Here is a 23,620-nt window from a genome sequence, read left to right as displayed (position 1 = left end):
CTTTAAAGATGTTGGAGCTCAGTGCACGACCAAGCCAAGCACTGGTAATAACATGGACAAATGTGGGCCCAAGTCAGCTCATTTCAAATTAAAACACACAGAGAAGCCCTGGTGTTCAGAATCAATAGCCTGACTGATTAAATACAGAGAAATGTCTTAGCAGCAGCCAGTATATGAGCGTACAGAAGATATTGAGCCTTAATAATACAACTGATCTGAAGCAGCAGGATCAACCACCCTTCAACACCAAGGTGGGAAAAAAGTGTTCCTGGGGTCTTCAGCAAGGAATTCAGTCATATTTGTTTGACATTCTGTTCATAATCTTATTTTTAAACTGACTTTTTGTACAATTCAAAGTGCTCTTGCCTTTTCTTTTTACCTATCATAGTAAGACTTCATTCCACACCACGGGCAAAACAAAGGCAAGAAATAGATGATCCCCAAAGACACCTGAGACACCCTTTGGAGGAAACGTCAGCTCCAGCAGACAGGAATACTAATTGGATAGTCTAGATAGTGTCTCAGAATTAGATCAAAATTAAGGTGGAGATAATGAGATATGCTACGTCTTTGTGAGGTACGCAGTAGTTGTAATTGCTCCCTTCTGTTTTATTTGTCTCTTAACTGCTGTTGAGATGAAGACACACGCGTGTGTGTGTATTCCCATGGTTGCTAACAGGTAATGATTATCCCCACAGGCTGTCTGGAACAATGGTATCCCTTATTAAAGCAGAAAAATACAGACAAAAATAAGTGATACACCGTTTCTGACATTGCTGCTTTCTTTCTGGAATAACTGTAACAAATAATCCAATCATTCTACAAGAAGGCGAGTCTTCCGTTCTCGCAAAGAAAATCGCTTCCTTAAATTACAGCTGGGAGTGATTCTGAATGTATAGATATTTCCTTTTGTCGAAAAAAATCAAAGCAAAGGAAACACAGACCTTCTAACACAACGCTGACGTGGCTTTTGTGATGCATGTTAGTTATTAAGGGAACCAGGGGAGCGTTGGTTATTACAGTTATGTGGTCCTTGGATTATTTAACAAAAAGAAAAGGATCAGGACCTTAAGGTTATACTACAAAACAGGCCTCTCTTGGGTGTCAATGACGTGGGATCCTCTATGCCCAGGAAAGCTCCCAAGGTTCACCCATTGATCAAAGCAAAGAAGCAGCCTGGGCTAATCTATACTGCTCAATATCAGTGAGGCATTCAGTGGCCCGATGTCTGTCGGAGAAATGAAGGTTGAAGGGAGAAGGGGCGAGAAGAAAACCCACCCTTCACCCACTTTGCACGCAATGTTTCAAGTCTTTTCTCTATTAGCCAGTCCACAATGCTAAATGAGTTTAATTACCTGAAGTAAGAGCAGGGAATGTGTAAACGAGGCCGCCGCCGCCACCACACTATAATTAACACTTCACTACACGACAGGGTTTGGAAGTAAATCCATGCATCAGAGTTTGAATTTGAATACCATCAGATTCATAGGATAGATTTCTTTATGCTTTTCGGAATTTGGGGTTTTAAAAAATTCGACAGGTAAAGAAACCAAAAGTGGGTACGACGTTAGATTAAGCATCAAAGGCTATTGCTAGAGATAAAGAAGATGGAAAATACCAACAACAAAGAAATTATTTACGCACTCCGGCTGCAGATGGAAGGGTTGAGCCCCGTCTTGTGAGGCCATTTAGCTTCAGCTCCAAACCACACAGGGAGAACAAATTGCCTCTCATCCAAAGGTAATGGTTCATAATTATTAGCTCAGATAAGATGAGTTCTGGGAGAGTGAGAGAAAAAAGGCCACTGGATGGCTTTCCTGTCTGCAGCGAGTCCGTCATTGATTTGGTCAGATGTAATCTCGCTGCAGGGACGTGAAAGCAATGATGGTGTCTGAAGTTTTCCTCTGGCTCATTTAGAATCAAACTTAGAGACGTTTGTGGGGCTTTTAATAAATAAGGCTCTCCCAGCGCCTTCCTTATCAATTTTTATGGCGCGGGCTGTGCAAGGACAGAGCCAACAGTCCTCCTGAAAGAGCAGAGTAAGGAAATCCCAGGAGGCCCTCACCCTGACGCTGATGAAAGACACCCTAAAGTCTGTGGAAAGCTATTTTCAGCTGCCTGTCAGGTCAAGATTCAGCACTTTATTCCGATGTCGTTTACACTTCCCAAACAGGAGACACACTCTGAAAAGCACATCTGAAATCTATCTGAGACCATTCCTGTTGTTACTTTTGCTGCCCAAAAGCTTGATTTGGCTCCAGCACTTGGATCACACCCCTCAAAAGGCACTCGGCCTTTGAAGACCACAATTGTCAGAATGTCGGACTGTTCATCTCCCAGCGCTTTGGTTACTTTTAAGTGGATCTTTGGTTCTTGTCCTCATTTCTGACAGATATTTGCTTTCTTTTACTATTTCATCATGTTCGGTTCAGGGAGTCAGTTGTGGCCATGATCATTTTTAAAACTTGCAGAGAGAGCCATCGATTTCAATCATGAAAGTCATTTAATGCTGTAACAGTGCAACATTTGACACATTTGCCATGGTTGAAAATTTGGGATCGACTCTTTCTGCCCTTGCTAGGACTGATTATTTTCAGAATCAATACGTCAATAATGCTCTGACCCTTTTCATTTTTGACCAAAGAAAGGTGAACTGTAGCTGGTCCTTCTATATCCTCTACATCCTTCAATATACCGCAAGTTTTTGAGCTCGTCATAAAAAGTCTTTTGAGAAGGCGAGTAAGTAGTTGGCGTTTGCAATGCATCTGGCCTTAAATAATAATTCCTAGTTTTGAGCCAGCCCTAATAGTGATGCTGTTTACCACTCTTATAGAGAATAAGATTTGGATATGCTGCCATCATTGCTATCACGGTGCAATATATATCATATAGATGACCCAGATGTGGGCGTGTCACAAAATTTGTGTTTATTAATGTTGAGTGTGTGAGAAAACACACACTGACATCAATTTTCCTGTTTGGGTTTTCTTCTGTTTGGATGTTGGGCTTGATCTTATCGGATTTGACTTGTTTGTGGGGTTGAACTGGTTACCAGGTAACAGCCCAAAGATGAGTGGACTCCAGTTAAACTTGAGTCCTGATAATTAAGGGGAAAATATGACTACAATCCTCAAGATGAGACACAAACTGTTTTTTTAAAGGATGAAAGGCAAATTTGCCTACATAGGCAGTTTTGGGGTGAGTGGCATAATTAGATTAATGCTATATCTTCTCCAGCCCACTAAACATTTAATTAATTGTAATTTATACAGCGCAGCAGTCACAAATAAAAACGGTAATCATCTTCAGAGGGCTTAACAACATCAACAACCTAACTCATGAATATATATCTCTGTCACCTACCTGGTAAAGTGTGAGACTTTAATTATAACATTTTATAAGAGAGATTTAACAAATCACCGATGTTGATCCTGACCCTGCATGGGCTCTGAATTTAACGGAGAATAAAGCAACAGTTTTCCACCTCAGCCATTAGTGAAGAACTTTTAACTATTGTACATTTGGCCATTAAAATGCACATGCCTGCTAATGAAAACACCTGAGACACCAGGGGGCATTTAAAGCTATTATGCACCTGGAGCACAGCACAAGTAGTGTAGAACACCCCCGCTGCCACCAGCAGGGCTTGATTCCAACACTCTGAATATGAAATTAACCCTTGGACCTCACACTTTACATCTTTAACTTCAGATAATTGTCTGATAAAGACCAAAGTCTCTCCATCCCAGTCAACCACCCCCTCCCCCCGCCCACACACACATAGAGCAGAGCAGCAACAGCGTGAGAACATCATAAGGTTCCTGCTTGTGGTAATTATGGTCTTATGGTCATTATGGTAATAAAGATGCTGCTGTAGGAGAGCTGCATTTGTTTCCAGACGCAGTCAGTGCTGCAGAAAAAGCTCTGCTCGGAGAAGCAGAGCTTTTTTTTTTTTTTTTTAGCTCTGCGCAGTTTCCACCGTACATCTGCAAGCAAACCCACATCCCTCTGCAGCTCTTATGTATGCATAATATGATTTGATGATGGTTATTACATTGTAGTGTGCCGCATTTGTGCTGTAACTTAAACTTTCAGAGCAATCCGATGCCATCTTTCTATGTCAGCTGACGATAATCCATCAGTTTCAATCTAGGGTGACAATCTAGGGTCCTTCAGCATTCAAGGGGGTGGAATGAGATTATGAAGGAGCACTAATCAAACATAGCGGTTTTGAATTCAGATTTGTCTTTGGTTTAAGTTTTAGAAAAGCAAAATGTTGTTAATAAATATGGCTATTAAACAGAGGAGAGCACAAAGCTACTTGTCAGGATCAGTTAGTGTCACGTATCCTCTCTGTACAGGTTTTTGTCCTTGTCCTCTTCTGTCCAATCCTCTATCTAAGATCACGGTCAATCACGTAGTTTTCACAGGATAAGAATCAAATGTGAAGGATCTGGATCGCTGATGTATCAAAAGTGTGACATCGTCTATACGTCCATTTTGTAAACACTACACATTTGCAGAAAGCAGAGAGAAGCTGCACAGAAACATAGAGTTGACCAGTGCTACTTGCATCATTAAGTCTCTATGGCGGAGATTCAATGTCAATGAGTAGACGAGGAGGCTTCTAGTACCGTATATTTCTATGAATGGGCCACCGACAGAAGGAAGCACCTGAGCTGAGCTGTGATTTGCTTGCCGGTAGGCTCGGAAAGCACGTGGTGAAATTGGAACCACCACTCAAATGCCCACCGTTTGGAAATAGTTTAAAGTGGAGCGTGAAGGCAGCGCTACAGCTACATGCAGCATCTGCAAGGACAAGTTGACAGACAGCAAACTAACTAAAAAGATCAGAAATCACTAACCTGGTGATGGATAAAACCTTAAGGGACTACTTGGATGTGTTCTTCCTTTTTTACTACATTGGCATTGTATCGGATCAGGACTGGTATCATGAGATACTTCAAATCAGAAGAGTCAATCTCGGACGCTGGGTCAAAAAGATGTGACCGGGACGTCCCTCGCAGCCTAATGTGTCCCACCTCTGTCTCATTGTCTCCTGCGACCTCGTATTTATAGGTTATGTTTTCTTTCCCTTCCGTCCCAGAACAGGAAGGATTTTTTTCCTTGAGTGTTTCCGAGTCTGTATTTGTCCAGTATTCTGTTTGGACCTGCAAACCTGTCTAGTGATTTTAGACCTCTGATTATCTGCCTGCTTGGTTTTTAGATTTGGACTGAACGGAGCGGCCTCTGACTCCGCACCAGTGTGGCCAAACCTTTGAGTGCTGATAAGGAGAAATGAAACATGTGAAAGGCTTTATCAACACACACACGTCTCTTCATCATGGGTCATCACTTTCCCTTGATCTACGAAATGTCCTGAGCTGTTGTTGAGGCCTGTCGGAATGGTGTGAAACCCACTTGTTTCCAAATATTACCACTGTATTCCATTTATGGTAGAACTCTCCTGCTTTAATCGGCTCCTTCTGCTGCTATATTCTTTTGTTGGCTGATTAAGGGACCGTACAGGAGCTGATGGCGCACATGTTTCGAAACGTGCAGTTGACAATGGTGTGACATTAACTGGGTTTTCCACACAAACAGTGGCGTCATTAGGGTAAAAATAGCCAAGACGGGTATCGTTGTGGCCTCGTCACTGTTAAGTGAGGTGCTGGATCCAGTCCATCACTGAACACACACAGCATCCACTCACACCAAAGGGGCAAACTAGATGTAGAAATGCCTTGCTACGTGGCCAACTGGCGCACCGGTTTGACCATCGTGACTCGCCGTCAACAATGAAAACAGAATAACCGTGTCTTGCCTAATTGTTTTGCACATTCTGTTTTTGATTTAATTACTGTTTTATTTTGGTTCAAATCACCATGCACCATGCCTTGTTTTGATACCTTCTCTACTTCGGTTGTTACCATTCTACAGAGCTGACCGGTGTTCGCAATAAAATATCCAATTATTCTGACAATACACTGTCACTGTAGTTGTAAACATGAGGTTTGAGTACAGTCTACCAAAAAGAAAAGGAAGGGTAATTATCACTGCACAAGCTGACAGGCTGACTGACCTCACCTGTCTGAGGCTGTCACTTGGTACATTTCATTAACAAGTCCAAAGCAGTTGATAGCTAATGTACGTACTAATCATAGCTCCTGTAATCTGAAGATCTGTCTTCACTTCCCTTTTGTAATTAGGGAGATGCTGATTAGCCTTGAGGAAACAAATGAACCTCCCCCACTGACAGCGATCTAATGGATATCCCCTCCTGCCGGTTCAAACCAAGCTCTGCCTCTCTGCTATGTGAGAGGCAGAGGGCATCGATGCGCAATCACACCCAAGCCGCCAGGAGATGCTGGAGTCAAGTACTGAAGAGAGATGACCCAAACTGAATGGACAGGGCAAAAATATCAAGTCATTTTCTGGCATTGTTTCACTTTGAAATCTCTCGGAACTGCTCTCAACAGGGGTGTGGCTCCTCTTCAGTCAGTGCCATGAGTATCTGGTGCTGACTGGTTCCACATGGTTTGAGGAAAACAGCTACGTTTTCCTGGAGCTTCACCTCCCCAACTGTTAACACCACCTGTTAGGAAACCCTTCACTGTGCCCTCTCAGAAGAAAAGTCACGAATGTGTCAAATCATTCCAAGAGCACCGCTGTGATTTCCTTTGATTGAAATGTTAAATATTGTCCTTTATGTTAATTGCCTTTCCAAGGGCACTGTTGCCTAATGCTTGACTCATTAATGCTTTTGCAGGGTAGCGATGTGGACGTTTGCCCTCCTGGAGGAACCTCAGAGGAATACCTTTGCTCAAACACGTGCTCGCCAGAGTGGGTGTGAAAATGCCACTAAAGACGCAGGGCATGCGTTCATTAAAATACAGCATCGTTACTGTGGAGGAGAAAACAGGAAAATGAGATCAGAGCCTGAATTCCAAATTATTTCTTAAAATATACAGCTGACATCACTGGGCGTAGGAAAGTTCAGAGGATGTGTTTCTCTTTATGGTGGATGAAAGCATGCTAAGCTAGGTTCAGTCAACATCGGCGAATTTGTCAGCTGGTGTTGGCAACATATCAATATCAAAAGATATGCTGTTTACTATTTTCAGAGATGGACGCCTGCAGTGCATCGTTTCAGTACCATAGCGAAGGCGTTAACGGTTCTAAAGATCACAGTATGTGAAACATTCACCCTTGCATCCCTTCCCTTTTAAATCACAAGCGACATTATTCACAACACACAAACGGAACTCTGGCCTGAAAAATGCAACGTATATTACTCTGAACTCTGCGTCGCCCACCTTTAATCATGATCAACATCTATTTTTTATTCATTCGCACAGTGCTGCAGCCGGCATTTGTCCGCTGTCCAAATAAACTACATAAATAAGTCCGTTCGTCTCTCTTGAGACACCTTTTTAAGTTTTCTAATCTTATAAAAATGAAATATACTGTGGAGGATATGGGTAGCCAGTGGGTGAGAGCATTAGTAATCAGAGGAGTTGATGAAACAGTGCAGCAACGTGCAATTTTATTTATTTTTGGTTAATATCATTGAAGTAGGAACGCAGTTTTCTGCTCCAGCCTGCTTGAAAGTGATTCTTCCATCATTATAAAAGGAGCATATAGGAAAAAGGTTGTTAAGAAAGTGAGAAAAAAATACCTTCAACGTGGTTACGAGGACATTGGTTTAAATTCAAACTCCCCTGCAACAGGAGGATGTGAGTACCTTGGTTCTTACCTTCCTCCCACCCGTGAGGACTGTCTGGCTTCTTGTGGCTTTTCTCATTTCTTTCCTCCCGCTGGTCCCCCGCAGCCACAATACTCCACGTGAACTCTGGGCTGCCCCCCTGAGAGTGCTCACAAGTGCTGCTTTCAGAACACTGGTGACCTGGGAAAAAATATGTTGACATGAAGAGAGATTGATCAGTTGATGTCAAAAATGCCATTTATAGATGTGATTTGTTCTTTAACAGCAAAGTCATTTTAATTATTGCTTTACAGCAATTATTCAGAAGGGAATCTAGAATAATATCATGGGATTGTGGCTTGATTTGAATGATATGAATTTGTCAGTGGAAATTCAGCTTTTACACACATTTCAAATTCATTTTCTTTATGAAAAACACATAATGCATTAAACATACAACACATGTGCAGATATATTGAGGGAGAGGTGACGGAGAATGGAGCATTTGAGTGTTTGGTACCTTGCTCAAGGGAACCTTGGCGGCGCCCTGAAGGCACCTCTCCTGCTACCAGCCCACTCTGCAACCGGGATTTGAACTAAGAACCCGCCCGCCTCTCAGCCCAGTCCCCTACAGACTGAGCTGCCACAAATAGGCTGCAGTAAATCTTTACCTTATCCAAAAAAGTTCCTTTCAGGTAGCTCCAGCCATACTCACATACGTGACTGCCATGAAAAAACAGCGTGACTGACGGTTGAACTCTTGCTGGTCACTGGATCTCTACTGAGTCTGCATCTCTACGCAGACTTGCTGCCATTAACGGCGCAAACTGGCACGGTTCCTTAATGTGTCAACAGTCAGCACGCAAGCCCGGACGACTGTAGTACTGAAGTACACCACTTTTAAGTAGAAATGCAGAAAAAAAAGATTACATTTACCCTAAACACAAATTGAGACAAAAAAATTATCAGGTAAACTTGATTTCTGACAGTGTGTAGTCTTCAGTAAGTAAAGTGTTCATTACTTACTTACTGTTCATTAGTAAGTAAAGTGTTCATTACTTACTTACTGTTCATTAGTAAGTAAAGTGTTCATTACTTACTGTTCATTAGTAAGTAAAGTGTTCATTACTTACTTACTGTTCATTACTAAGTAAACTGTTCATTACTTACTGTTCATTACTAAGTAAACTGTTCATTTCTTACTCACTGTTCATTACTAAGTAAAGTGTTCATTACTTACTGTTCATTACTAAGTAAACTGTTCATTTCTTACTGTTCATTACTAAGTAAACTGTTCATTACTTACTTACTGTTCATTACTAAGTAAACTGTTCATTTCTTACTGTTCATTAGTAAGTAAACTGTTCATTACTTACTTACTGTTCATTACTAAGCAAACTGTTCATTACTTACTTACTGTTCATTACTAAGTAAACTGTTCATTACTTACTGTTCATTACTAAGTAAACTGTTCATTTCTTACTGTTCATAAGTAAACTGTTCATTTCTTACTGTTCATTACTAAGTAAACTGTTCATTTCTTACTGTTCATTAGTAAGTAAACTGTTCATTACTTACTTACTGTTCATTACTAAGCAAACTGTTCATTACTTACTTACTGTTCATTACTAAGTAAACTGTTCATTACTTACTGTTCATTACTAAGTAAACTGTTCATTTCTTACTGTTCATAAGTAAACTGTTCATTTCTTACTGTTCATTACTAAGTAAACTGTTCATTACTTACTGTTCATTAGTAAGTAAACTGTGCTTAATTTAACACCGTCTAATGTTTATGGCAAGTGCTTTGTTTGCTTTTGACTGCAGTTCAATTGCCAGTAAGAATTTCTTCTCTGCTGAACTGTGCACACTATATACAGTATGGATGTATGTAATCTATTGCAATATGTGATATTTGGGCATAACCTTACGTCTCGGCGCTCAAAACACCAAGATTTCTTTTTGCCGTGGTTGAGAAAAGGGTCGGTTGCAACAGAGCTTAATGCTTTATTGCAGAACCAGTCAGTAAGTAAAGTGTTCATTACTTACTTACTGTTCATTAGTAAGTAAAGTGTTCATTACTTACTTACTGTTCATTAGTAAGTAAAGTGTTCATTACTTACTGTTCATTAGTAAGTAAAGTGTTCATTACTTACTTACTGTTCATTACTAAGTAAACTGTTCATTACTTACTGTTCATTACTAAGTAAACTGTTCATTTCTTACTCACTGTTCATTACTAAGTAAAGTGTTCATTACTTACTGTTCATTACTAAGTAAACTGTTCATTTCTTACTGTTCATTACTAAGTAAACTGTTCATTACTTACTTACTGTTCATTACTAAGTAAACTGTTCATTTCTTACTGTTCATTAGTAAGTAAACTGTTCATTACTTACTTACTGTTCATTACTAAGCAAACTGTTCATTACTTACTTACTGTTCATTACTAAGTAAACTGTTCATTACTTACTGTTCATTACTAAGTAAACTGTTCATTTCTTACTGTTCATAAGTAAACTGTTCATTTCTTACTGTTCATTACTAAGTAAACTGTTCATTTCTTACTGTTCATTAGTAAGTAAACTGTTCATTACTTACTTACTGTTCATTACTAAGCAAACTGTTCATTACTTACTTACTGTTCATTACTAAGTAAACTGTTCATTACTTACTGTTCATTACTAAGTAAACTGTTCATTTCTTACTGTTCATAAGTAAACTGTTCATTTCTTACTGTTCATTACTAAGTAAACTGTTCATTACTTACTGTTCATTAGTAAGTAAACTGTGCTTAATTTAACACCGTCTAATGTTTATGGCAAGTGCTTTGTTTGCTTTTGACTGCAGTTCAATTGCCAGTAAGAATTTCTTCTCTGCTGAACTGTGCACACTATATACAGTATGGATGTATGTAATCTATTGCAATATGTGATATTTGGGCATAACCTTACGTCTCGGCGCTCAAAACACCAAGATTTCTTTTTGCCGTGGTTGAGAAAAGGGTCGGTTGCAACAGAGCTTAATGCTTTATTGCAGAACCAGTCCTCCGCGAAAGTACACTGGGGAAGAAAATTAAAGGCCCAGCCTCCTCCGGTCTGTCCTCCCTCAGCGCTTATCTTCGCCTCCATCGGCCCTGTTCTCCACAGTGGATAAATCTCATGCACGCACATCCCTGTGGCTTTGTAAATCACTGTTTGGTGGAAACTGGTCACTTTTAAATTACTTTTCACACTAGGTTACCAAAGGAAGCGTATAGACTACTGGACAATAATCTTCTATAGGAACAGTGTCACTGAAAATTCCAGTATAGGAAAATGCAGATATCAATTGTTGAATGAACTAGTGTCATTTTGAGCTGCGTGTGGACACATTGTGTGATTAATTTTATCAGTTCTGGATGCAGGTAAGGTCAGAGCGAGGCAAACTGGCTCGTTGCGAGTCCAGCCTGGCTACAGCTAATGATGTTAGAGCGTGAAAAACCAACACGGTGGACAATAACTTGCACCAGAGGGCTGCCTTATTTTTTGTTTGGCAGGACCGCTTTCAAGAAATAGAGACCTCAAGAAAAAGGATTCAACCAAATGAATCACGCACAAATAGAACCTTTAGTTATAATAATTCAGAGCAGTGAGTTTAAATTAACATCCAATTACTCACTGATGTGGTAAGAGTACTCATCAAGACTAATTGTTTGGATCACCAACAGTGCTTTAGAATAAACACAAGCATACAAAGTGGGTTCCAACTAAGTGCGAACATAAATACACCTCATCAGAATATTCCAACATTGATGCAACAGAAGCAAGAAGAAACATGAGCAGAAATAGGATTTAATTCCATCTCCAACATCATTGAAACCCACACGATGAGGATATCAGGTTGTCATTCAGCACAAATTTACCAATGCAAAGTTATTCAGCTCGTCCAACTGATAAGATTTTTCATTTACAAAGCAAAACAACATTCTACTCTGGGATCTAAGGATGACTGTTTGTGACAGATCTTATCTCATCAAATGGTCCATAACTTTCATGTTTAATTCTACCAATCCATTATTTTGAAAACACGTTGTTTTTTTTTAAATTCCAGAAGCTTCTTCCTCACCCGAGGCGCCACTTCTTAGCATTCAACAAGACTAAGAATGTAGAGAATCCATCATCACACTAAAGACTATGACTCAAGTCTTCATTGAATACAGTCTCCGATACAGGCTGAATAAAACCTGCCTCTCATTTGACGAATCGAGTGGTAAAGATGATCACAGATTGTCAAAGCCTTGAAACATGATGCAGGAATTTCAATGACAAACGTGGCATCTGTATGTAAAAACCAAAGCTTTGCCTGTAATTATGGCAGACATCCCAACCAGATTTCCTTAAATCCCATAGATTTTAAAGTGATTAGCATGTGGCACACTTTGAGACTCAAAGTGGAGAACAAGTTAATGAGTCCAAAATCAGCTTCATCTAATGAGGTAGCATCAAGGCTGGCCTGAAGTTAATTCAGCTCACTGTAACTGAGAGCGAGAAACACAACATTAAACTGAAAGCTTTAATAAATGCCGGCATGCAGCGTGGGTGGAATAATGCTTTGTTTTCAAGGAGTTTAAGGTTTAATATGGCCGTGTTAGTATCAGAATGATTTTTATGATAGAATGAAGAGACAAAGATAGAAATGGAGCTTCAGGAGCGCTTCCACTCACCAATCCAGGTGAAGTCCATGAATCCTTTTAGATTCAAAATAAGGACATTGAGAAACTGGGAAACTGAGGCTTGGCCTTCATTGTTTTGCTCCTATGAAATGGAACTGGCATGTGTAGCATGAATAAGCTGTATATATGCATGCATATTTTGGAGCTGCCTCCACACAAGTACGGACGAGAGACATGGCGGATCCATCATCCAGTTTCATCCAGGACCAAAGAACTGAGGAATAATTTAAACTCAGGACCAGATTTTAAATATGCCGCAGAATTATAGGTGATATATTTAAAATCTATCCATTTATCTGTTTGTGTGTCTGGCTGGATGTGCCAGAAACTCCTGCTGAGGAAGGCGCCCTGGGGGCATCCTCAGCAGATGGCCCAACAACCCCAACTGACTCTTGTCTACACTAAATGAGGTTCTCCCTCCATCTCTAGTTATCCCTTTACAGGCGAACAAAAACAAGAAAACAGTGAGGTTTCTTTGTTATAGCTTTCATCTTCGTGTAAACAGGAAGCACCAGTTTCAGTAAAACCAATGACAGGCATGCGGACTACTCCTGAAGGTAACAGTAGCGCACGTTGATTGACAACAGTTGATTGACTACCGAGCGACATAAGTGCTGTATTAGATTTGTAATGGAGTACTCTGATCAGCAGAGATGCGTTTGTTGTATTCACCAAAGACTACATCAATCCCTACCATCGCCAACTACTGGCCTGGTATGAACACTACCTAAGAAAGCCAATCTGAACCACCGTCACCTAAGGGCCCATTTACACGACCACGAAAACGGCCTCAATCCAAAAAGAAGAGAGAAAAGTTTGAAAAAAAATTAAAAAGGAGGGAAAGCAGGCGCTTTAATCTCCATGGACACAGGTAGAGCTGATGTAAGTGGAAAGAGTGATGTGCGGGGACATTACTCTTTCAGATAAAGGGAGTTTCCTGTGACAACGCTGTCATGTAAACTTGGCCTTTGATGTTCTTCTTTCATAATGTGACAATGTCATGATCCATCAATGAGTTAAAGCACAGCTGTGTGTGAAGGCACACACTCGCTCAATATTCCCTACTCACGAGGGAGTTGGGTTTAGTGTGTTAATTAATTCACTCACTGATAAGTTGAAAATCTGCTTTAGGACACTAGCCCAGCAGGCTCTAAATGGTGTCTTAGCATAGCATAATGAAAATATACCAGATCTATGCTGGTGCTAGGCAAGTATATTTTTTTGATTATTCATTAATAAATATAGAATCTTCACTGTTCTTTTGTGTGGTGATAGGCTACACCTTAATATTGGACTTGTAAATTGATAAATGATGTCGTGTCTGAAATACAACTGGGATTCTGTAAAGCAACTCGAAACAATTTTGATTGTAACAGATGCTATATAAATAAAGATTGATTGAATTATAATGTTATTGCTGGGTTAGGTAACATTGGTTGTACATTGCTTTTCCACATTGCATTATTATATAGTGCACTAAATAGGATACATTCAGACAACCCCACAATATAGGGTAGACCCTACTGGGTGCACTATTAAGGGAATATGGGGGGTTGGACAGTCAAGAGATCCTGAGTGAAGGAAGCCCATGGCCCAGATGGAGGGGATGAGGTTAGGGCATAGTCTGGAGCATCAATGTGGAAGGGTTCCACATCATCCACATCTCCAACAAAGAACAGTTTTCTATGCGATGGAACTGGAGCTACCTGAATTAGTTTAGTGCTTCAAGTGTCTACAGGACCAGCATCCAATCATAAGGCAGGTCTGCAGATTCAACATATGGCCCAAATCATATTTTATCATACATTGAGCCCTGAGATGCCTGCAATGCAACACTGTAATGATCAATAATAATAATCAGTAAGTGAAGTTTAGATATGTAGCACTCGTGACAGAATAATGAACACAAAGTGCTTTACAGTGAAATCATAGGGGAACATAAGAACATAAAAATGAGCAGTCATAAAACTTGATTTGGGTCTTTAGATCCTTTTGTGTTTGAGGTATGTAGAGACATTGGTAAAGCTTTCCAAAGCCTGGAGCCGCTGATTGGGCCTGGATCCTCTTGGGTTAGTAAGTGTGTGTGTGTGGGATTCTAAAACTCCAGCAAATTGAAACGGGGGCTCAACCCCCTAAAATGAGAGAACTAAAGCAGATAATCAAACTATTGATGGAGCAATGCATAACATCTTAGAATAAGCGTAGATCTTAGCCCAAGCATTTCCATTTCATTTTCTCAACCCCACAGGACCATTTGGGATTGTTTGGAACCAATCTTGCATGTCAACATTTGAATTTTCTTCCTCACGTCCTTACGTATTCCACTTCAATTTTAGACAACATTTCTGACAGAAACACATGTTAGAGTTCCGCCAAGGCTTGAAAACACTGTCAGTGTCATCCAGATCACTGCAAGTGCACATCAAGCCCGCTTTCTATGACGGCGTGGCACAATTGTCAGGCCAGAGACTGAGACAGACGGCAGTCACCGGCTGTTTGGGATCAATGTTTCACACAAAAACAACCTTCTGACAGAAATATTGTGTTAAATGTAATGATAAATGAGCTTCCAGTAAACAAAATTTACACTGGATCTTCATCTTTCTCTCACTTTAAAAGGAGTTTAACAATAAAGTTATGATCTCTAGCTATTTTGTATTGTGCACAAGATCCAAAACTTAATAAAAAAGATACGTTTTTACATTGTTTACTTGGTACAGTTTCAACGACATTAAACATTTATCATGTTAAATCGACAGATTTCATAATGTTTTTCTTGACCTCTATTTCCCTTTAGGGGGAGGTGCTGCAGAACATCTCCCCCTGCCTATCTGAACATTCAGTGCCTTGCTCAAGGGTACCTGGGCAGTGCTCTAAAGGTTTTCTGACACCTCCCTGTACTACAGAACACCTTCCATGTTTTGTCCGAACCGGGGCTCGAACCGGGAGTACTCCGTTTCTCAGCCGTCCTCCTACACAATATTTAAGTACCGGAAAGTTTAATGCAGTACTAGCTTTTTGGAGAACAGTAACTAAAAAACTGGAGCTACCGGATACATAAAAAAACACCTTTCAGGACACATCTGCATGTTGATTTAAGCAATATATTATGTCAAAAGGTGGTAACTCAGTCTGCTTACATTGGGCCCTCAGCTGGAGACTTGTCCAGGGGTTTTCCTGCCATAGGCAGCTGAGATAGGCTCCAGCACCTTCCTTGTGATTCCGAAATGGGATAAAGCGGTCAAGAAAATGAAACAAATGATCTCAGAAGAGAATAATTAAAATCACATTTACGTCTCCACCTATTTTTTTTCCCAAGCCAGATGATCGCACTTCCCTAACCTAAGATGAAACCTGAAAAAGCTAAAGGAGCCATCTATGATGTCTGAGGCACTGGAGCTGGATTGATGGCAGCGACGTCCCGACCACGGCAGCGTGAAGCCGTCTATAAGCTTCGACTTTGCCGAGGGAGCGGAAAGATTCTAAAACAGAGAAACTCAAAACGGCCAATTACAGCTCCCACAATGCAGTTTCTAATTAAGAGAAACGATTATCATTATGTTCACTTGAATGGCGGAATTATCCGGATGACCCTCGTGTGAAAATAAAACTGCAGCGCAAAAGGCAAAGCGAAAACAAGAAATAAAGACAACAAAGGCTGCATTGTAGATTCCTGGCAATCTTGTTTGGAAGAATTAATCGCAGCACACAGCTTGGATGGAACTAATTGACCAAGAGGATGTGCTTCCTTTAGCGCCAGCGAATGAATTCCCTGCACGGTATAAAAAGTATGGGCTGCCGGAAATGTTGCTTCTATTCACAGATGATTTTTGTTGGTGGTTCTGGCAGGCGAGCAGTCTTGTTAATGAGCATGATCATAACATGTGACCCCGACCTCATTCATCACACACTGCACAAATTAAGTCGCGGTTCGCCTCCCACGGCCGAAGGTCACAGAAACAGGCCCCAACATCCGCGATTCCAATTTTGTATATAAATGAAGTATCTTTTTCCCTGGAGTGCACATGTATGTCATTACATTCCCCCCGTAAAAATGCTTTTGACAACAAATCGATTACATTTAACCACATGTGTCTCCCTGTGTGGATTGTGTGTCGACGGATTTCTCTCTCTGAGCTTTTAAATGGGATGATGGATTTGTTTGTTTCCTGATTACAATGGGATTGTGTCTAGCTTTGCTTATTTATGTATCCATTACACCACTTTATTGCCTGGATAGTCCAGGCAAATTCATTTCCCATTGAGGAAGGAGGGGCCTTCCTGTCAACTCCATGCAGATGAATTAATGAGTAGAAAGTGATTTTTTTGATTAACTGTAGCCATAAAAGGGTTTGTAAGGTAATGATCCAAAACACTTAGCACATAACCATCATTCTGTTAGTAAAAAAACAAATTCATTGCCTATTTTATTGTTTGTTTCTTCGGTTACTTATTCTGGTTGAATAAGTAACCGAAGAAACAAACAATAAAATAGGTCTCTCTACAGTCTCCAAATCTTCTTCCCTCCAAGGTCTTAAAATAAATAATAGTGGTTCAATGAAATGTTCAAATAGAAGATAATTTGCTTTTTGTTTAACTCACCCGGTCCAAGTTAACAGCACAAATGAGTCTATTTACTGATTCGTTTTGCTTTTCCGCAGATTCAATTGAATCCTTGACACGTGTAATCTTTTCTTGTCTTTTTGATGATACTGGAGGATGACGCATGAAGTAATACAATGTGATGTTAACACCATTGCTGTGGCTCTCATTACACACCAGACTGAGGTGGTTGGTTTTGTTCCTCATTTCTTTAGCATTAGATGAGCTAATGACATCATTTCTCTGGGTCATTTCTTTAGCTTCTAGTTCTTTGATTCTAGTCATCGACAGAGATCTGTCACATATATAAATCGAAGTTCTTCAGGAGGATTTCATTTGAGTAACATTACAAAGATAAGGAGCAAATCGACTCATAATAGTGTAGAAACGCCGGTCTGTGTATTTGTTACTTCCAGGGCGATTATTGTAATTTTATGTTACAGGATGTCTAAATAATGATTTCAAAAGAGCTCATCTTACAATAGGTTTGCCTTTTCTAATCTTTCTGCAAGGTCGAAAAACATGAACAACATTTCCTGATTCACCTTATTGATGATTCACATCTTTTTTTCAAGGTTGGATCTATCCTCTCCTCCCCCTCCTTTTACTGCAGCCTTCATGATGGATACTTGTAACTGTTAATCATTTACACAAGTATGTCTCTTACCCACTCAATTTAAAAACACCTTTGTTGTGCTTTTTTTCAAATTTGGAATGACAGCGACCTCAGTATTGTTCTTAAATATTTCAGCTAATTAACAGGCTGCACACAGGATGAGCACCCGAGTTAGCGTCACATTCCTCTAGAATAGAACTGCAATCTAACTAAACTGTTGAACACATTATCAATCTTTATTTATAAAGTGTCTTTTACAATCAAAATTGTTTCTAGGCGCTTTCCAGAATCCCAGGGCCTAACCCCAGACAAGCAACAGTGGCAAGGAAAAACTCCCCTTTAACAGGAAGAAACCTTGAGCAGGACCAGGCTCATGTAGGGGGACCCTCCTGCTGATGGGGGAACTGGGTAGAGAGAGAGGAGAAGGGGGAGGACAGGTAGAGGATAGAATAGGTAGGAGAGGAGAGGAGAGGAGAGGAGAGGAGAGGAGAGGAGAGGAGAGGAGAGGAGAGGAGAGGAGAGGAGAGGAGAGGAGAGGAGAGGAGAGAAGACGAGATGAGAGGAGACGAGACGAGAGCAGAGGTAGAGGAGAGAAGAACCCTACATTAGTAGGGTTAAGGTTCAGGGTGCACCTTTTCCTTAATGACAGTTATGTGCTGTTATCAGCCGTCACAATAAGCGTGTGAGTAAATTCGCACCCTGAGCAGAATATACTGCTGCCTGTCTCCGAATGCCTGCTGACCCCAGCAACAGGAGGCAGTAGTGAACAGAAGATCAAGAGGTGATTACATTGCTTTTTATAAATATTAATGATGGGTTGGAGAAAAATACTTTTTTTTCTGTCTGGAATGAACCTTAATTAGATCTCAATGAATGATTTTGACATCAATTTCTTTAACACTACATGTAGATCAACAGTAAATAGCAAAAAGAATAATAATAAATAAAATACAACTCTACTGTATATTAATGTCTGCTGTGAGTTAAACATTCTGATAGCTAGAGCCCACTAAAGGGTAGTGAGGGAGAAACATTAATCAATAAAATATTATGTTTTAGCTGGAGAAACTTTATCAAAACTGGGGGTGTCTTTTAAAAGTGTTTTGTCACATTTTCTACCCTCAGCCTTTTTGTAAAATCACCTCAGCATTTATCGTTTGGTGATCTTTGAAAAAGAAATACCTGGAAATTAAGGCGCAGGTCGAATTAAATGTCGAGACTCCTTCACACCCCGCCATTTTTTGCAAACGTGTTTTTTTCCCCGCTGCTGTGTCTCATCACACGTGAACAGCGGCACCAGCTGAGCAGGGCAGATGTTTTATTGTAGCGCGCAGCGACTCCTCCAATGGCTAGCATCCATCCAGATGAATCTGTTGCAGCTGGCAGCCACAGCTGAACCGGGACAATCCATCGTGATGAGGAGAATAGCTGTTGTGCATGTGAATGACAGCGCTAAACAGAATATGGCAACATGCTGCTGTGCCGTTATTTCCCATGAGAGGACAAAATACTACAAATAGGAGGCAGCAGGGAGCTCGGTTCAGAGGGTGCTTACATTACTAAGTTGAAACAAAATTCATTTTGCCAACATCAAAACGCTAAATGCTCCTGCTGCTTCAGGCGACTACTGAAGCAAGAGAACATGGCAGCAGGTGGTTACGAGTGACCAGGCAGTCAGAGTGAGCAGAAGATGCTGCAAAATGTGGAAGACTACACTGTTATGGTCACCCCACACTTTTCCTTGAAGCAATGCTGCTGCATGATACAAATTCAAGGCCACCTCGTCCTTGTAGGTCGAATTCAAAAGCACGGAAATGCACGGTAACACTCTTCAACAATCCAAAAAATCTTTTTTGCCAGAGGAAAACAGAAATCTATGAACAGACTCTTTATTGTGAAGCAAGGGTGCCTTAGTGAACTGGAGAGCTTGGTTCTCAAGGGCAATACGCCCCTGGTAAATGCAAAACGGTTGTACAAAAACACCCAAGTGGAAATTCAAAGTGAGGAAACAGGATAACATCTCTGTGACCGAGGCACAGCCGCTGTTATTGGTGTTTGCCAAGGGAAATCTTGTGCAGTGGACTTTGTCCATGAGGGTTTAACCAAAACCGGGAAGAGGAGTCCCCAACATTTACAACTGTGCACTGTAATGTTGCCAGTGTCCACTCCTGGACACTAGGGGTCTCTGTGACTTTATCTGTCAATGCCCTGCAGGTCCTGATTGGAATGACGGAATGCACCTGGGCCTATTACACGGCACACTCCCAGTCCCTTGCTCTCTTGGCTGGATGTCCCTGCTGCCCCACATGCTGATATGCTGCCATTTTCCTTTTGTTAGTGGTTTGCTGCTAACTTGTGACAGGGTTCTGTTGGGTTTGGAGCCTCAGTTGTAAATAAAAAAAACAGTTTTTTGTTGGATCCACCCCTGTCTGGTCTCAACTGTTGTCAGAGTAAGGAGCCGTATTTCGACAGCACATATTTAGACTCTGAACACATGCTTGCAGATTTCTGTGCGCAATTGCAGATTAGTTTGCAGATTTACAGTGGAACACCTATTTAAAAGTTTGGCTTCACATTTGCAATCGTCAGTACACATCTGCAGTGTGCATCACCTGGCACATTAATAACATGGCACACGCATAAATAGAGTTTACGTTGAGATTGGCTAAATGGAGATTGATAATTGAGCTAGACCGGCATTTAGGTCTTAATAATAGAGGCACTACCTTCCATATTAGCAATTTTCCAAAGTTACACTTTGTGACACCATAGATTCCCTTTTTAAAACTTTCACAGTAAAATGAGTTTTTGACAGACCCTGTAGACATGGCTAAACACGTTCATTTTTGTTATCTGAGTTGCTGCGATACAGATGAAAGGTCAGCGTGTCTTCACACCTAATGATGGCGAATGTGACCAGCGTCGACTCAGTTTTAGGAGTCATTAAAAACTCTTGGGGTAATCTCGTCTGACTGACACCACTTACACTTGGCTGCAGCGCAGCCTGTCAGCTCCATGGATGACCGAAGCGAGCGCCGAGGGCTTCACATAGGGGCCATGTAAAGGATCAGCCGCCACTGATCACAGCCCTGGCAAAGTGGAGCTGACGCCGTCACGTTATGTTTAGGAGTTTCCAACTGAAAACCAGCAGACAAGTCTTGGCCAAAAGTCTGCTACAACATCCCAGCATAGTTTGTTGGTAAAATATCAGCTGAAACAAAAACATAACGCAAGAGAAAAATGTGTTTTTTTCTAAAGGCATTAATGATTTGGCATGAATAAATTACCCATGACGCACCGAATGTGTGGCGCTTGAAAAATCAATGTTTGCTAAAACATTTTCAAATCAAATCAAGTTTATTTAGAGTCCAAACTCACAAACATGGTTTTCCTCAGGGGGCTTTACTATCTGCACAGTTGTGACACCCCTCTGACCTTAGACCCTCATACTGGGTAAGGAAAGTCTGGGAAAAAAAACCCACGTTTTCGGGAAAAAAACGAAGCAGCAGCAGTGCTCATCGGCACGTGTTAGCTCTGGAAATGCCACACTTATCGAAGTAGATTCAGAGCAATCAGAGGAGCCATAACTTCTGTTTGAAAAAAAAACTATCTATTTTTTTCCTTTTACAATGATGCTGGTTTATGCTAAGGCCACCAAAACGGGTGGAGTGAATGATTATGTTGAGTAAAGATTTTGAAAATCTGTCTCATCTATTTAAGGGAGATTAATTCACTCTTGATTTAAGGTCATTAAAGTCAACTTTGCCCTCTGTTACTGTAAAAAAATTAACTGCTCCCTATGGAGCTTCAGCCTTATGATGGCATCAAAGGAGGACATCTAGGGCAGGTTTGGCCACCGTGTTATCGATACTGATTAACTACAGACAAACTACAGCAGCTACCAACAGGAGACCCAAATGCCTTGTTTGCTTTTATTTTTATATCCAACATGTAGGAATTCTGCGTCTCCCCACCTAATGTGGACAGCCCACTCAAACCCTTTTGTATAGGACTTCAACCTTCTCTTCGTGTATCTCCACCAGTGAGGTAATATAAGAGAGAGCCAAGACCAGAACTACAGGCACCTTTATGTCAGCCTTATCCACTTCCATGCATCACTGATGCCCACTGATGATAGGTCATGTGGTCAGGGCACAAAGGGTAGCCAGCATGGTGGTTTTGGTTTGACTGGCCTGCTGTCTGTGACATTGCTGAGCGGTGCAGCCTCCAGGGTTTGGAGAGGAGAGGAACAGGAGTAGAGCAAGCAAGGAAAGGCCTATTAGAGGCAATCTCTCACAAAGCCAGAGAGGAGCTATTGTGTCATCCCAAACCTCAAATTGGGTCTGCCACTTCCGGTTGACTATATGGACGCAGATCATGCCTGTGTATATTTATTTCACTCCACATGTGTGCTGACAATTAAAATTCTTCATCCCAATGCACATATCTGCCAACAATTACCATATATGTACTTGTTGCTCTCCACCCCTGACCTTCACTTGACACAAGCAGATAGTGGTGATTTATGGACTCTCCATTAATACAAAGGTTTTTCATTATGTCTAAGAAAAAAAAAGAGAACAGGGAGTATGTCGCTTGCTATCTTGCACTGTAGGTATATAAAGACCCTGGGAAACTTGGTTTGTTGTGACAGCTTTTACCACAGTGACATTTTGTGTCATTTCCACCACACCTCCATCTCCTGCCTGCTGAACTTCAAGGAGCCAGCGGTGACAGGTGGCAGTGCTGAAGGGCAAATTGCATTGCTAAAAATGGGAATGCAAGACGAACAGCAAATTGGATTCTTTTTCTCAAATTTGTAGGTACTGGTTCCAGAGACTAAGGCTCTGATAGCCCACAAAGGAACCATGTTTTGTCTGTGGAGGTAACCTGTGACCGTGAGACATCCTCCAACTTTAGGTGACCCAAAAGTTATGCACCTTGTTCATCGTGTCATTGGGTTTGGTTCCTTTGGGGTTGTAAGAGCTCCTGAACAGACTTCTATTCTAACTCTACAGGCCTTTTGTATAACTTCTTGTTCATCAGAGTGACTCCTGCATGGTGCAGAAATAATCTGTTGCTCACAGGCCCCATTAGACCTCCACCAGGTTTGGTCTCTCATGGAACATGTGGGTGTTGATGTTTTGGGGCTTGGACAAACACCTCTGGCCACTTTGACCACTAAGGAGGATCTGATGAGACTGTCCCAGGTGCAACACCGGGTTCCCTGACACTTGAGGGACTTTGTAGTGGACAGCTATCCATCTAGTGGGGGCATCAGTGCAACATTCCAAACTGGGTCTCTGTGGTAACCGACAAGAGAGAAATAGTCATTTATCCATACCTGTTAACTTAGGTTGACTTCTAACAGTTAACCCTTTAAGCCTGGCAGAGGGCCCAAACTAATTACACCCCAAATCTCTCACTAAATGATTTTTTTAACATTTACATTAAGCTTAATTAACCTTAACCCTAACTCTAATATTCACAAATGAATCTTTGCTATGTATTTTTGTGCAAACCTTTATGTTAAACACTGCTTCCAAACCCATATGTGGCATTTAAAGTGATTAAAAGGAAAAATAATTGACTATGAATCCTGCAGCCGCAGTAGAGCAGAAAGTAACTTTCACAAAAGAAGTTGGATTGTGTATTTTTGTGTCAATATTGATGTAAAAAATATGCTTTGAAACTATGGGGTGACAAATTTCTAATTGGAATCCAGCCACTCTGGCAACCATGTTCATCGTCCTACGAAAGGGAAGACCCTACTGATTCTAATGATACCATATGTTCTGTGGACTACTTACAACTGACATTAAAACCAGGCGTTACCACTACCTAGTTTATGGAGTGGAAAGGACATTTTACAAAAAATTTACAAATGTCTACTGGCATTATAATGAGTTACCTTCATTGTGCAGTTATTCTTTTACTCTATTCCTGTTACATTGTTCGAATCTTGATTGCTTTGTTGCTTATC

The 23,620-nt window shown here is 40.9% G+C and overlaps 1 protein-coding gene across 2 annotated transcripts in view; it reads right to left on the bottom strand.

Annotated features, from left to right (window-relative positions):
- The window catches only part of alk (ALK receptor tyrosine kinase), a 268,453-nt gene that overhangs the window by 142,168 nt on the left and 102,665 nt on the right, over window positions 1-23,620 (bottom strand). Inside the window, exon 3 of one of the 2 annotated variants that reach the window (XM_029832749.1) lies at window positions 7,745-7,906. In XM_029832749.1, the coding sequence (XP_029688609.1) occupies window positions 7,745-7,906 (162 nt within the window). The remainder of the gene's footprint in view (window positions 1-7,744; window positions 7,907-23,620) is intronic. The other variant, XM_029832750.1, reaches the window with a different exon arrangement.

Source organism: Takifugu rubripes, chromosome 2 (genome assembly GCF_901000725.2).
Source record: "Takifugu rubripes chromosome 2, fTakRub1.2, whole genome shotgun sequence".
Classification (NCBI taxonomy): domain Eukaryota; kingdom Metazoa; phylum Chordata; class Actinopteri; order Tetraodontiformes; family Tetraodontidae; genus Takifugu; species Takifugu rubripes.
This window is presented reverse-complemented; position numbering and strand designations above follow the sequence as displayed.